This window comes from Molothrus ater, chromosome 6, assembly GCF_012460135.2.
Source record: "Molothrus ater isolate BHLD 08-10-18 breed brown headed cowbird chromosome 6, BPBGC_Mater_1.1, whole genome shotgun sequence".
In the NCBI taxonomy this organism is placed as follows: domain Eukaryota; kingdom Metazoa; phylum Chordata; class Aves; order Passeriformes; family Icteridae; genus Molothrus; species Molothrus ater.
In genome coordinates, this window is record NC_050483.2 from 24,633,550 (window position 1) to 24,647,971 (window position 14,422).

The window sequence follows — 14,422 nt, forward strand, 5'->3', positions numbered from 1 at the left end:
TGGTTATTTACTGACCTGAAAACTTGCTGGTTTGCATGGGGGCATGAGACTTGCTGGAGTGCCTGACTCCAGAGTGCTAATGGCACCAGCACAGTGAACCCATTCCTATCAGGCTGCCCCCCACCATATCTGACAGTGCTGATGCCAGGCATGGCCTGCCCTGGAGGACAGGGAAGCTGCTGTGGTGCAGGTCATGAAACTGCCAGAATGAAAATGAACTTACCAAATGATCCTGAAAATACACAATTATTCCTTCATGAGCTGCCTGCTGTCTGCAAGACACCTGGGCCCGTGGGCTGGGCAGATGTCATGGCTGTAGCTGGCATGCAGCTGCCACATAAATATGGGTACGTTCTAGGCTGGTTGAGTTTGGAGGTCTGATATGGCCACATTTTTCTGGCAGCTGCATGCCAGCTACAACCATGACAGGCAGGTCAGAAAGCTGCTGAATGGGGGAGCCAGGCTTGCAGGGCAGGAACATTGAAAGCCTTACACAAGACATTGCTGGTCTACTTGATCCCTGTCTGATGAAACAGCTGGCCAGCTCCTCCAACCCAGCTGGGGCAGTCCCAACAGTCGAGACACGTCCTGCAGACCACAAGCAGCTGCAGATGGGAAGCCACTGGGGCCAGTCCCCTGAGTACAGAGGACAACAGTAGCCCAGCAGTTTTCCAGTTGCTCCTGGAGCCAGGCAGGGCAGTGACCCACAGAGAGATGAGATCACAACTTGTGACATCTACTCATAGTTGCACACTCCCAGCTTTGGTCCCGCTCCAGGCCCAGAGGTGTCTGAGCCACCCACAGCCCACCTACCTGGGCAGGTCTTCTCTCCAAAGGTCTCTTCCGAGCTCTGCTGCCCAGCAGCTTTTGCTCACTCTTTCTTGGGAGAAGACTGGGTGCTGCAGTTGCACACAGGGGGATGGGACACACTGCTGAGTGAGACAGGACAAGGCTGTAACTATAGGTGATTTTGCACCATCCTTTCACCCCTAAAAGACCACTGGAGGAGCAGCTTGTTAGTGGTGTTTTGCGACTTGGCTTAATGTGGCAAACCAGCTGGGCTGCAGGAAAGGTGAGAAGCTGTGAAGTACCTGAGAGCTTCTCAGGGCTCACGGTTCCAGCACCTGTACTTCATCTGTGCTGTCTGCAAGGCTACATGGATGGTTCCAGCTCTGGGAGGAGGAATGGGGGCACAGTGTGCACTTGCTGTGGGATGGGCACTTTCCTCATCTCCCTCCCCACAGTGGGCATAGGGGAGCCCCTGGAAGAGACCACGTCCCCAGGTGTCTTCACCCACCTGTCATTGCCAAACCCGCTCCTGCCACCAGCTTGGTGCCTCCCAAGCCACACTGCCTGGCTGAGTCTGCAAGCGAGGACGGCGGAATGGGGCAGGTGGCAGAGGTGGCTGCAGACAGCCTTATTGGTGCACTGTGTGCTGCTCTTCCCAAGCAGCTGGCAGCAAAATGCCAACCAAATAAATGGCTTGATTGCCCTGTTATTAGTTACTAAATTAGTCCTTTTGTCAGCACTTAACAAATGCTGAGCTGTTGGCTCCTGGCCTCGACTCAGTAAAAGGGACACCCTGTCTTGTGACTGATCCAGCCTTGCCCGGCCACTGGCCTGCAGTCTTCCCTGAGGGCTGTGCATTCCAGGGAGCAGATGAGGTGCCTGGAGTTGTTGGCTGTGCCCCCCAGCACCAACACTGCCAGCCAGCCAGCAGAGGGTCAGGCTGCCTCATGGGGGCTCGCTGCAGCCCTGGGGAGGGATGTCAAACCCCCATCTCCTGCAGAAGGAGCAGGCTGCTGTGAGCAGAATTTGCTTCCTCAGCTGGGAAAAGTGGCTATGCAAACCTGCCTGAAGGAACAGCGGCTGTAGAGGCAAAATTTCCCATCTTCAGCTGCTGAGATCCCACTTTCAGGGCTAGGCCAGCTGTCCCCAGCCTGAAAGCCCTCTTATGCACTGGTCTTTAAACCAACACAAAAAATTGAGTTTAGAAGTCTTATCCAAACTGTTCTTACCATTCCAATCAGGAAAGGCGCCTGCAGCAAAATGGCTTTTGAACCACACTTGAAAGCTATGTCCTAGTTTAAGCAGGGATGGAGATTCTGCCTTGCTTGGTGCCTCATCCAGAGCCCTTAGGGGAGAGATCTAATTTCCCAAGGAATCTCTAACATCTTCCTTCAATTGTGCATCCTCTCCTCATTTCCCCCCACTAGGAACAAGAGCCAGCATAATCACGGTTTTTATCCTCAAATTTTACTGTAATTAAAATACAGAGATGCAGAATATTCCCAGAAACACACTGCAAAACAAACCAAGCAAACAAATTCAGTAGGAAACCAATTACAGACAATGAAATGATAAAGAACAAAAGTGTTCTCTGGAGCCCAGCACTGTGCACAGGACCGTGTGGCCACAGTTTTGAGTTGCCAAAGGCCTCCTCAGCTCCTACAGAGCAGAGTTGGGCCCTGGCTCTGCGGCTCTCTCTAACCATCTCCATATTCCCACTCATGCTGTTGTTTTTACAAGGATGACTTTGCAAAGGAGACACGGAAATGACCCACCCACAGGGATAAGAGCCAACAAGGGAACCCAGAGAAAAAGAAGCGGGTTAAGATTTTCCACACACAAAACACAAGGGGACAGAGAAGGGTGGAAGACATGCACTTCTCTCCCAGCAGGGGAGCTGCAGGGGCAATCACCCTCTGCCCTTCCAGACACTGAGAGTATGGATGTTTAATGAAGGTCTCACCAAAAGCTTTGGGGAGCTCTATCCACGGGCAAGACCAAAAGCTAAGAGAGGGATAAAAAAGTAAAGGATATTGAGACTAAGGTCAGGGAAAAAGGAGGAGAGGATGCACCTGTGGGTCTCCTTTCAGCCAGGACATGTTTGTCAGGCACAGGGAAGAGCCAGGCAAGGTGGGACACAGGGCTGCAGACACGGCCACATCCCACCTCCACCATGGGGGAGACCCAGCCCCATCATGGGGAGATCATGACAAAAGCCTGGGGGAGATTTGGGAAGGGTGGGTGATAAGAAGGGAGCTGATCTGATGCTTCAACCATCCACTGATCTAAATGGAAACTGCTAGCAATCATCATTACTATGGAAGCAGGGCACAAGCCAGGCATGTGCCACCACCACACACCAAAATCCACATTGATTCACTCCCCTTTCTGTGCTCTTCCCTAGGACAAACTCCATTGCACTCATCTTCTGATTCAAAGCCTGTCCTAAGAAACAAATTCTTTCCATGGTCCTCGTTTTCTTGTTCCCCCACTCCTCAAGTCCTCTTGTCACACCACTCTCTCCTCATCTTCTGTGTATAAACTCCCTTTAATCCTTCCCTCTACCCTGATGCCACCCCCTCCTATTTTGTGCCAAGCTACCCCATCTAGTAGCCACGGGATTTATGCACAACACAGTTTTTGCCTGTTGTACCATGACTGTGCAGTGAGAGAAGGGCTGCACCAGTGGCCTGGGTGACTGGAGTCTCTGTAGTGAGGGAGGAGAAAGAGAGGGCATCTGACAAGAGCCAACAGCTTCCCCGTCCAATCCAAATCCCACTGTCCTGCAACCAAAGCTGTCAGAAGGCATCTTTACTTTTAGACTGGGAAGACTGACCCTGTTTTCCCTCTGCTCTGGCACTGTAAATGCCCAGAAAAGCAGGCTGGGACTGGGTCACCATGGTGAAATGAGCAGGCCTAGCACAGACTTTCTTAAAGCCTTTGAGTCCTGGAGAGTCACTTATTCCTGAATGCCTGTTTAGCAGTGTGAGGCCTTGTTTTTGGAGTAGATTTAATCTTCTACCCCTGCCTGCTAATTTGATCTCTTGCTACTCACAGTCCCTGAGCTGTCCTTTTAGCTGGGCTGTAAGAACAGTGATTTAGGCTGTGAGTTCTCCTCTCCAGCTCATCTCCTTCTCCAGGCCATCCTGCAAGGAAATGGCAGTTCCAGACAAATGATAGGCTTTACTCTATTTCCTGCAAGGATGCACAGAAGAGAAGAAATAAAAAGATGGGAAACCCTCAGGGCCCCAGTGGCTTTCCTTACATCACCTTTATCCCATTTGCCATGCCTGCTGTGTACACACAGGGCCTGCAGACAACAGCTTGGGCAGGATGTACTGCCTCCCCCAGCAAGAAACACTATTTAGCCAAAAGCACAACCAGCCTCCCACCACCCACCCAGGGCTGGCTGCCGAAGGTTCTTACATTCTATCTTCTCCTGTCCAAGACCTGGGAGAGACATTGAGGAAGAAGACTCTTCTGTCCCAATGGCCAGAAGCTATCTTTCTCAGAGGGTTGGTGACAACACAGCTAGTTACACATAAGCAGCATTCAGCTTTGGGGCTAGAGCTCGCTTCAGAGGCAGTCTGTGATCTGGAATAAGAGATGAGTTGTGCTCAGGGAGAGCAGTGAGCAGAGATCCACGCAGTGCAAACTGTCCTCCAGCTTTGCAGGGCGTTTGAGACAAAGGGAGAACAGACAGGACTTCTTCTGGCCTTGACAACTGCCACGAGCATCCCAGCAAAGTACAGGCACACATCAAGGCCTGATCTTTCTGTGAAGCCGCTGCCTTCAGAGACAAAACCGGCATGTCAGAGTCAACTTGGCCTTCACCAGAACAAAGGACACAAAGTGAGGAAATGCACATACCTACCAAATGCTGCTTCCTCTTCAGAAACAAAAATGTAAGTCAAAACTTTCTCATGCTGTCAGGAGTAGCAAACTGTGGAGATCAGCAGCTTCTTACCACTGCAAACAGCAGGGGCTACCTAGCAAAGGGTATGGAGAATGACTAACACCAGCATGATTATCAGGGGGACACAGAAACATACATCCCAAAATGTGGATCTAATAAAGGTCAGAACGAAAACTGCATCACAAGCTCAAGAACATTCAGCAAAAATGGTGGTGGGGGTTTATGTGTGTTGTACTTAAATATTCCCTGATGTCTAAGTCCTAAGCACAAGAGAGCAGTCAGGAAGTGCAATGACCTCCAAGGGGAAATGAAGATCAAGAAAGTTGGCTTCAACGTCCAAAAGATAGGGCTGAGAGAAAACAAACAGCATAGACAAGAGAAAGGGGATTTTTCACATTCCTTTGGTTTCAATAAACTATGCTCTTGGGCAACAGAGGGCAAAACATCCTCTAAAACATGATTTTTCTTTTGACCAGGACCCCTATATAAAAACTATACTCTGGAAGTGCCAAAGATGACTGTGTGAACTCCTCTGCAGCAGTGGCACAGGTTTGATTCCCTGGCTGAAGACATGCCTGTGGACTTACACGCACGCTAACACACACGCACGTTTATAAAATACAGCGCAAGCACTGCTTCCCTTGCCTATGCATCCAACACCTACATTCCTAGGCAAATCACCTGCCAAAGCCAGGAGCAGCAGAGTTAATGGTGGAGCCTGGGGCTTTCTTCATCCCAAGAATTACAGGGGACCTTGGAGGGAGTGAGTGAGTGCATGTTTGTGTTTGTATGTGTCTGTACAATGTCACATGGCCCCTTGAGCATCAGGGGTCAGGCTGAGGATGGCTGTGACTCCCAGATGGATGCAGGTGTCTGGGTTTCTGCGGCACTACAACTACGGGTGGGCTATTTAGTGCAACATGGTCCTTTAGAGGAGCCGGGCTGGGGCCGCAGGAGCAGTGTGTAGAAGAGGAGTTGCTGGTGCCCTGTGCAGGCTAACTGCTGTTGGAGCATGCTCAGCCCCTTGGGAAGTGTTTTCCAACATGGTGCAGCCCACTCACACCCAGGCCCCCACTCCCAGGGTGCTGAGTCATGGGGAGAGCAAGACTCTCAGCCTCCCCACCATCCCTGAAGCAGAATTTGGATTGCATTTGGGAACACACTTGCTCCTGGTTACTAGTGACGTCTGTGGAGTGTGAGCGTGGCCAAGAGACAAAATGCCCTTGTTACAAAATGGGATACTGGAAGGACTTCAAGGGTCAAAAAAAGGCCTGGTCTCTCTGTGGAACATCACTGCCTGAACTGCAATATCACAGAGGCCTGGCAAGTGCCACTGTCAGCTCCTTCCTCAAATGGGAACATACAGCAGCTTTCATATTCCTCCCTCTCACCAAGAAAATCTGTGCAGAAGTTGATGGTCTGGGATGTATCATGCTCTGGTGTGGCATCACCCCAGAGCTGCTCTGCTCAGCTAGAGGGTTCCCTCTCTGAAGGGTTCAATTCAGCCAGGGAGTAAGTGACTGGGAGCAGCTTGTGGGGATGGGCCTTGCAAAGAAAACAGGTGCAGGGCAGGAGGGAGGCTTCCCCTCTTCACAGTATATCGCCTTTGTGTCGATGGGACTTCTGCAGTTCTCTGCCAGGCACACCTCCCAAACACACCTTCCAGAGGGAAGGGGTGTTTCAGAGGCTGTCTTTCCAGCTGAAGTTGAATTTGACTACACAACCCACACTTCAAGCCAGGCATAGTTCCCCCCCATCCCCTGTTACTCCCTTCACCTCCAGGCAGATGGAGCCTGATGCCTTCTCCCATCCCTCCATGCTTACAAGAACAAGAAGGGAGGAAGGAAACTACAAGACAGAGACAACCGCGCCTTTAAAGTCCTCAGAGTGAAGATGGTTCCCAGTAGGTGATGGGAGTGAAAGGCATTGACAGTGGCTCTGTGAGCTCTGAGCTAGGCAGGCGGTGCTGAGCAGGCTGCAGCCAGAGTCTGCTCGGGTGCTCGAGCCTCCCTGAAGCGGCTGGTTCCAACTCAAAGAGGTGCTGGGTAGGGGGACAGTATGGGCAGGTTGATCTTTTGGAAGGGAACTGTGACAGGGATTAGTCAGCCTTGTCCTTCTTCTTTGCAGTGAAAGGGACTTTGCTGGCCACTGCGCTGCCCACAGCTCCGACGCCGCCGGTCACTGCTGAGACGCTGCCCTTCACCAGTCCAACGCCGGCAGCGGGGACACTGGTCACAGCTGTTTTGGTGAGCTCCAGACTCTTGCTGCCCACCCAGGCAACTCCTCCCAGTGTGGCCCCCACAGCTCCCCGGGTGATACTGAATAGGCCACCTGTCACTCTCCAGATGACTCCTGCCTGCTGCTGTGGGTGGTCCTTGCTGGCATCTGTGGGGAGAGAGAGAAAGGGAATGTCAGAAGTGGTCATGCCGGAGACCTCCCTGGGCACCCTTTCCAGCTGAGGATGGTTGTCCTGGCACATGGCACATGCTTTCATGTGCATAATGCCTTGCCTTGCAGCCGTAGACCTCTTGGTGCCTGAAGGAGAAACCAAGGCAATCCAGGCCTATGGCATAGCAGGAAAGGACTTTGAGAGGGTAGGAGTGGGAACAGAATTGCCTGTGTGGCAGAGAAGGGAAAAAGGCAGGTCAGTTACAGCCCCAAATTTGCAAGCCTTTGTGCTGCAGTGCAAAGCGAATCCCACTTTACAAGAGATACAATTTCCCTCCCGTGCGTGTTGGCTAATGCCAGTAAATCACAAAGACTAATTCCAGCACAGGAGGCATGAACTACAGACAGCAACAGCTGATGTTTGTGTGGCCTGCAGGTCCTCAGAAGCATCTGTTTGGAAGCAGGTCTGGGCTCATGTCAGATGTGGAATGGAGCACAGACTTATCTGCAAGAGCTGTAATTGAGTGAGCAGAGATAGCAAACTGCAGTAAAGATACAGTGACAGAAACGTCACCTCGGGTTGTACAAGCCCTCCAGAGATCCCAGCTATGTATTTAATAGTGTTAAGACAGTGCTTAAGTTACTACACTGTGTCACTGCTGGTTTACCTGTGCCAGCTGGATCAAGGCCAGCATGATATACCCACCCAAGCTGCCATCACACCTGCCCACAACACTGCAGATATAATGTTCACAGCTCAACCACTTCTTGGGAAAGGGCTGACTCTGAACTGCTTCTCACGGGATTCAAACCTGACAACTCTCCTGCTGGCCTGCACACAACCCTCTCCCTCTTCATCAGCTAACAAAGTGGTGCGCAGGCAGCAAAGCAAGAGCAGCTCTGTTCATGGGCCAAGGTATTTTGGATACTCTGACTTCTGATTCGCTGCCAGTTCTGTGCAAGAGATGAGTTACTAATAATTGAAAAACACAGTAAAGCAATCCTGGCAGGAAAAAAAAGAAGTGGGTTCACCCTGAAATCCATGGGGAGCTGGTGTGGAAGGTTTGCAGGTCCAACTATGAGAATTCATTTTCTGCTTTTATTATTCTACTATAGCTTGTTCTGTGTTTGAACACAAGTGACAAACCCACAAAAGTAGAGGTGGTGGGCAGGTGATATCAAATCCATTGAAGTTTCCATTCTAGGATGGTGATTCAGTTCAGAAAGTGAACTGGTGGCGAGTCCACCCAACCTGTTAATCTTTCTAATTCTCCAGCATGAAATAATGCCTCTGACCTCACAGTGTAAGAAAATAGCTTCAGCTGGGGTAATGAATATTGTATTTCCAGCTCCATTACAGAAACAGCAAAGTGGTGAATGTTTGTGCTTCTGCAACTGCAGATGGTGCTAAGCGGGAATAATTTTTAGATGGACAACAAATTGTGTCAGAGGAGCAGAAAACCTAAATGTTTATAGGCTCTGTTTTTCCCCTCCTCAATGATTCACAAAGTGAGCATCAGCAAAAAAATGCAGACAAAAAAGGTTAAAAAAAAGGCAGAACATGAGTTAGGTCTGTAAAAAGCTAAATAGCAGTTACTTGAGAATGATGCTGGCACATATTTGGTTATCCAACAGTTTTGTTAGATCTTTTCCTAAAGGATGGAAGCTCCCATGGCTTTATTCATTGGAGCATCTTGTTAGGTGGAGAGAACTACAGAAGGATATTGCTGCCTGTTCAATCACTGCAGTTTTGTTGTATTTGTATAAAGTGGTATCAGGCTCCAATTTTTTGTGAAAGCATCCAGATCCTGCTTATCACAGCCCAGCAGAAGGGGCTGAAATATTCCCCATTAGCCTAAGAACCCTAATACAACACCAAGGGTCTCCACATCAGAAAAATGTGGGAGTAGCAATGTTGGGACCCTGCTGCAATCACCATGGCAGTGGTGCCAGCTTTTTCAAGCTGCAGTGTTCCTGGAGCTACAGGCTCTTTGACTCTCTCAACCCTAACCCTAAACCACAATCAGGTGGTGTGATGATCCTTCCGTAGGTATTTTTGTCCTGGATTCCACTAAAATTCTGCAGAGTTTGGAGTTTTCTTGCATTCGTACATTTTCCCCATAGCTTCTCCCAGTCTGAACAGAGGTCTCCCTTGGGCAGGGAGTCTGATGCTCACTAGCTCTGATGACTTGGAATAAGCCTTAAATTGCACATCTATCTGATAACATGGACTGAAATATGGAGCCGGAGAAGGGCCAGTACAGAGTTTCCAGTGTACAGTTCTACCCAGTATACAACTTATTCCTTACCTATTCCTCAACACTTTCTCAAGAAGTTTTCTTTTTCTCCTCTCCCTCAATGTTACTGAGACCCATTGGCTCCATGTCCACTTTAGCTGCTAGTCCTCAACTGCTCCACAGTGCTTATCCAGTACAGCCATTTCTGTGTTTTGTCTGCAGTCCAAGGGCAGGAAGAACTGAGGGGTCCAGAAATCCATGCAACTGTAAAGCAGGACTAGGTCAAAGCCAGAGTGGTCCCCCAAACAACTACTATTCTTCAAGGATGGCAGGTCTTGTATTCCTGCTCCCCATGTGAGGAAACGGATCCTTTGTGTCCCAGAGGACTGCAATGCAGAAGCTTTGGGCATTAAACACCTCCTGGCATGCTCAGCTGCAGAACCAAGACCTATATCAAAGTAGCAATAATCCTTCTGGCTCTCCCCCAGTAAAACTGCATCTTAGGCTACCTGGAACCTCTCTGTAGGAAGATTTATGCCTCTGGAGCTGCCCAGCTATCTGAACTCCACTAGTGTAAGAATCTCTTACAGGGAATGTGAATGCCTGCAGGTGGACAGCTACAGACCAGAGAGAAGGTGGCAACTGCAGACGAGACTGAGGGAGGACATTACTCTGCCAGCAGAGAGTAGAACATATTGGACAAAGTGTCAGGAAACTCTAATGAAGACAAGGCAAGGACAAAGGTTCTTTCTGCTCAAGCTTGGCAGAGACAACAAAGCTGCAGCGCACTGGAGCACCAGTGCTTGCACACTGCCTGCACCTGGTCTGAGCCACTCTCACTGTCCTTAGAACTCCTCAGGCAGAAGGGATGGAAGATCTGGCCCTGGGAGGGTGAGAGGCTGTTGCAGAAGCACTCTAACAGCTCCAACACAAAGCAGAAGATGTACCACACCAAAAAAAATCCCAAGCCTATCAACCAAATATACAAAAAACCAAACCAAAACCCAAAGATGCTCAGGTTTGAATAGATTTGAACAGAAGAAGATAAATCTCTAGTGACCCCAACCACAAGGGACCACATCCTAACCTGGTGGCAAGCTGAAATGGGTCATATTTGTTCTATATTCCAGATGATGTGTTGAAAGCTTTCCAGCCATCCCTGGTTAGTTTGTCTTCAGGATTGCAATAAACCCCACAGTAAGCTGTCATGTAAGATAAGCATCAGATTTACAGTGCAAATTAGTCTCTCAGACAATGGAGCGAGCTAAGCATTTTGTTGGCACAGAGGAGTCCAGATTAGGAGCAAGACAGACAGCAGAGATGAAATACACAAAATAATCAGAGAGACAGACACACTGCCTAAGCAGGGGAACAGTTCTGTTCCCTGGAGCCAGCTGCAGCCCATGCTGCTCATGAAAGCTCTTCACAATCTGCAGAGCCCTTTTTCCTCCATCAATGACCTGGCCTTTTCAAGGGTCCATTCAGCTTCACTTCACCCCATGGCAGCTTAGAACAGAAGAATAAGTAGGAGAAAAGAGTTGATTAAAAGGCTCTCCTGTATCAATGCCTGTGTTCTGGGCTGGGGCTGGCACCCCACACAACAGAGGTGTCTCCCCACACTCTCCTCTCCTTGGCCACCACCACCTGCACTCCCCGCTGGCTTCTCTTCCCAAGCAGCGGTCCTGCCCACCGGGGCAGATCTTCTCACCTGATCCTAACAGCATCTATGGATCTATGGGCAGAAGTGAGATTGTTAATAATAGATACAGCTTTCTGTGCTGCCATGACATTTTTCAGGGCTTTGCACTGCAGTCATTTGGAGAGACAAAATGTGAGCCTGTGCTGGTGCCCAGGACAAACTGCACAGGCACTACTCTTGCCCTCAGCCCCTGCCAGCAGGTGATATGACAGGCAGGGTGAACTCTTTACTTTAAGGACTTGTGCAAATTGCTCTTTCCTACTGACTTATAAAAACAGCCCCAAGCTAGGAAAGCAGTGTCAGAGAGCAGCCCTAGTTTTGCATCTTTCCATTCCTGCTGGGCCCCAGACAAAGCAGCCAGGCTGCTCAGAGGCCTACTAAAAACAGTCAATGTCATCAGTCCGTCCCTCAGCAGATATGGGAGGAAGGGGTGAGGTCACTAGTTCAAATCTGAATTACTCCTCTGACAGCTACTGAGTGGCCACTGGTTGATTTAGGCAGGTTCCCTCACCTAGAAAAATGTTTGGTGTGGAGGAACAAGCAGGGGGTGGAGGGTCAACTACTCACACAGTTTAGTTCCATCTTTTCCTAGCTCTTTTTTAAGCAACACTGAGGAAGTTATTCTGACCTTTACTGCCTCTGCCCCACTGTGACTGAAAATGTGTGATTTTCTGAAAGCCTTGGTTGTTGAGTCACAAACAAGCATATATGGGAGAGAAGTTTCCAGTCCTGATGTTTCTTGGAGAAAAAACTGGAAGTTTGATTCAAGTGCACTCTTAACGCTCTGAGAACCCCAAGTGGATTATTGTTATTTTTAACCTTGTGACTTTTTCAAGCCTACCTCAATTTGAAATGCATGGGGCTGGCACTGATGTTTCTCTTCACTTTCTGTAAAGCAAAACTGAAGTTAATGATCCCTATTTCCTTGTATTGCTGTGCTGTCATGAAGGTTAATTAGGTACAGTTGGTGCAGTGCTTTAAACAAGGAAACTGTACTTGTATCGTCATGACTGGCACTGATATGATTCCTGTTCCCATTCTCAGTGAAGACACCAATGACAACTTCCAGTTTATCTCTGGACAGGTTTCCAATTTCCAGACAAATCACAAAGATGAGAACAAAACTTGCCCCATCCCCATGCACACCAGCCTGCTATTGTGGGGCTACACAAGTTTATCCTGCAGCTGAGACCTTCCTTTGGGTGATGCACTCCTCGGCTGGCACAAGCAGCTGAAGCAGGCAGAGACCACTCTGACTGCTGGGCACAAATGAAATCTCACTGTCCATCACCTAGCAGGACCCTTCTCCAGGGAATGACCAACACCACCTTCTTCCAAGCCCTATCTGCTGCTGGAGAAAGCTTAGCTGAATCTTGCAGGTCACATCTGTAACAAGCATTTATGTCTGAGAGGAAGGAACTGCTGTTCATGTCCTTTTTGTCATTTTTGGATCAAAGATCGAGACCCTGCAGTGTCACAGGCAGAATGTCAAAGGGAGCGCTACAAAGTGTTTGTTCTTCAAACACTCCGGCTTCTCTCCTGCCATCAGTCCCATACTGCAGCTGTTGGAAAAGGCTTTGTAGGCTCAGCAGCTGGGCTCTGCCCAGCCCTGCTCTGCCCAGGCACCAAATGCTACAAACCATGATGGCTGCCACCAGCAAAAAGCCTAGAAATGCCACATGGAGTTTAGCCCTGGAGTTTTAAACTTTAACTCTGCAATCAGCAAGACTACTCATCTCTCTGCAACAGGACTGTTCAGGAAGCTGCTGCACACAGCAAAATGGGGTAGCTGTCTCCACAGCCCAGCTCACCCCAGGGCTCTTCACTGGCACAATGAGCTTTAATTGTTCCTTGCACATGCCCCAGGAGCAGTATTAACTGCTGAAGCATCTACCTTGGAGCACAGAGAGACAGGGTTCAGCAGGGTAAATGAACAGTGATACGGAGTGGCTTGTTTTCCTCAGCTGAGCCCTGGGGGAGAAGCAGCCAAAGCTCTGACTCTGGAAGTGTGAGGCTTAGTTGGTTGGGAGCTTCCTGACTCTCTTTGTTGGGAAGCTTTGTGTCACCAAAACAGAAACTCTTTGTAAAAACACGGCAACTTCAAACTTTCACTGAAGAAAGAATTCAGGGAGATTGGCCTCAGAGCAGGTAATAACCCATGGTCAAGGGATTTGACCAGGCTTGAGTCAGCACAAGGACACTGCCAGCCACATGTACACAAACACACACACACACAATGGCCAAGCAGCAGCTATTTGCACTTTTTTTTAACTGCTTCACTTTGCAAGAAGAGATACTAACTGGAGGAGAAGCATAAACTTACCCTCTCACTTCCTAAGTGCTTCCAAATACCAGAGCCAGGATCTCCTCTGATAAAGGTTTCCGTTTCTTGAAAAATAGTTGTTCCTTTGCTTTGCCATTCATTTACAGGAGGTGACTGGGGTTTTTGATCCAGAAATATCTCTTTTATATAGGTATAACATTTTGTCAGGAACAGCCAGAGTCTCCTTCAACCAGGATTTCCTGGGACCCTTTGATTCTTACAAGACTTCAGCTACTCTGGTGCATAGAGATGGTCTCTAATGCAGCTGAAGACAGGATGTCCCATGGTCCAGAGGTAATGGTCTATGTGCTCCAGAAATACACAAGTGAGCTGCCAGACAGGTAGTACCATCTACTAGAAAGGACATGGATGAGGCAGGAGCCTGGAAACCCAGCTCTGTTCTCAGCATTATTGCTGACAGCTATGTCTCCTCTGCTTCCTCTCCACGTTCCTGGCTTGTTTCAGCCATGGATGGTGTGTCGACTGCCCAGACAACATGCTGGGGATCCTGCATGACCTGCAGTGGAGTGCACTGGCAGGCAGGAGTTAATCCCAGCTCTTCGAAGCCCAGCAAGTTGGGAAAGGAAGAAGTCCACCCTTTGCAGAGGGGAAACTAATGAACACTAACTGGTTGGCCTTGTGGTACTTAAAAACAACCTCCCAGCTCCCATTGACATACTTAGCCTCTCATCTCAGAGAGAAACAAACACACACCAGGACAAAGTTCTCTGAAGCTTGCTATCCTTCTGATGCAGCTCACAAGGGCTTAAGGATGAGGATTTACCCTTTCTATAGGCAGCTGGTTTAAGACTCTTGTGTCATTTGATGTAAATATAATCTCTTACTATGGTGTATGCTTGTAAGAAAGATGAGCCCACAGGAGAGAACTAGAGCAAAACTACCAGTGGTGTTGGCCCTTCAGGAAGAAAGAAATCTGGACATTTCCCCTTCTATCTCCATTGCAGTGTCTCTCTCCATGTGGAATAGATACAAAAATAGGCTTTTGCTGCTGGCCAGACAGGTCACTAAAGAGCCTATAGGATGTCCCAAGGCTGCTGACAGAGTAGAAA

General features: G+C 49.1%; 1 protein-coding gene across 1 annotated transcript in view; it reads right to left on the reverse strand.

Annotated features, from left to right (window-relative positions):
• Positions 1-2,234: 2,234 nt before the first annotated feature.
• LOC118686840 (transmembrane protein 263-like) overlaps positions 2,235-14,422 on the reverse strand; it is a 200,920-nt gene continuing 188,732 nt past the window's right edge. The window contains exon 3 of the mRNA XM_036383263.1: positions 2,235-7,090. Within this exon, the coding sequence (XP_036239156.1) occupies positions 6,804-7,090 (287 nt within the window). The 3' untranslated portion in view covers positions 2,235-6,803. The remainder of the gene's footprint in view (positions 7,091-14,422) is intronic.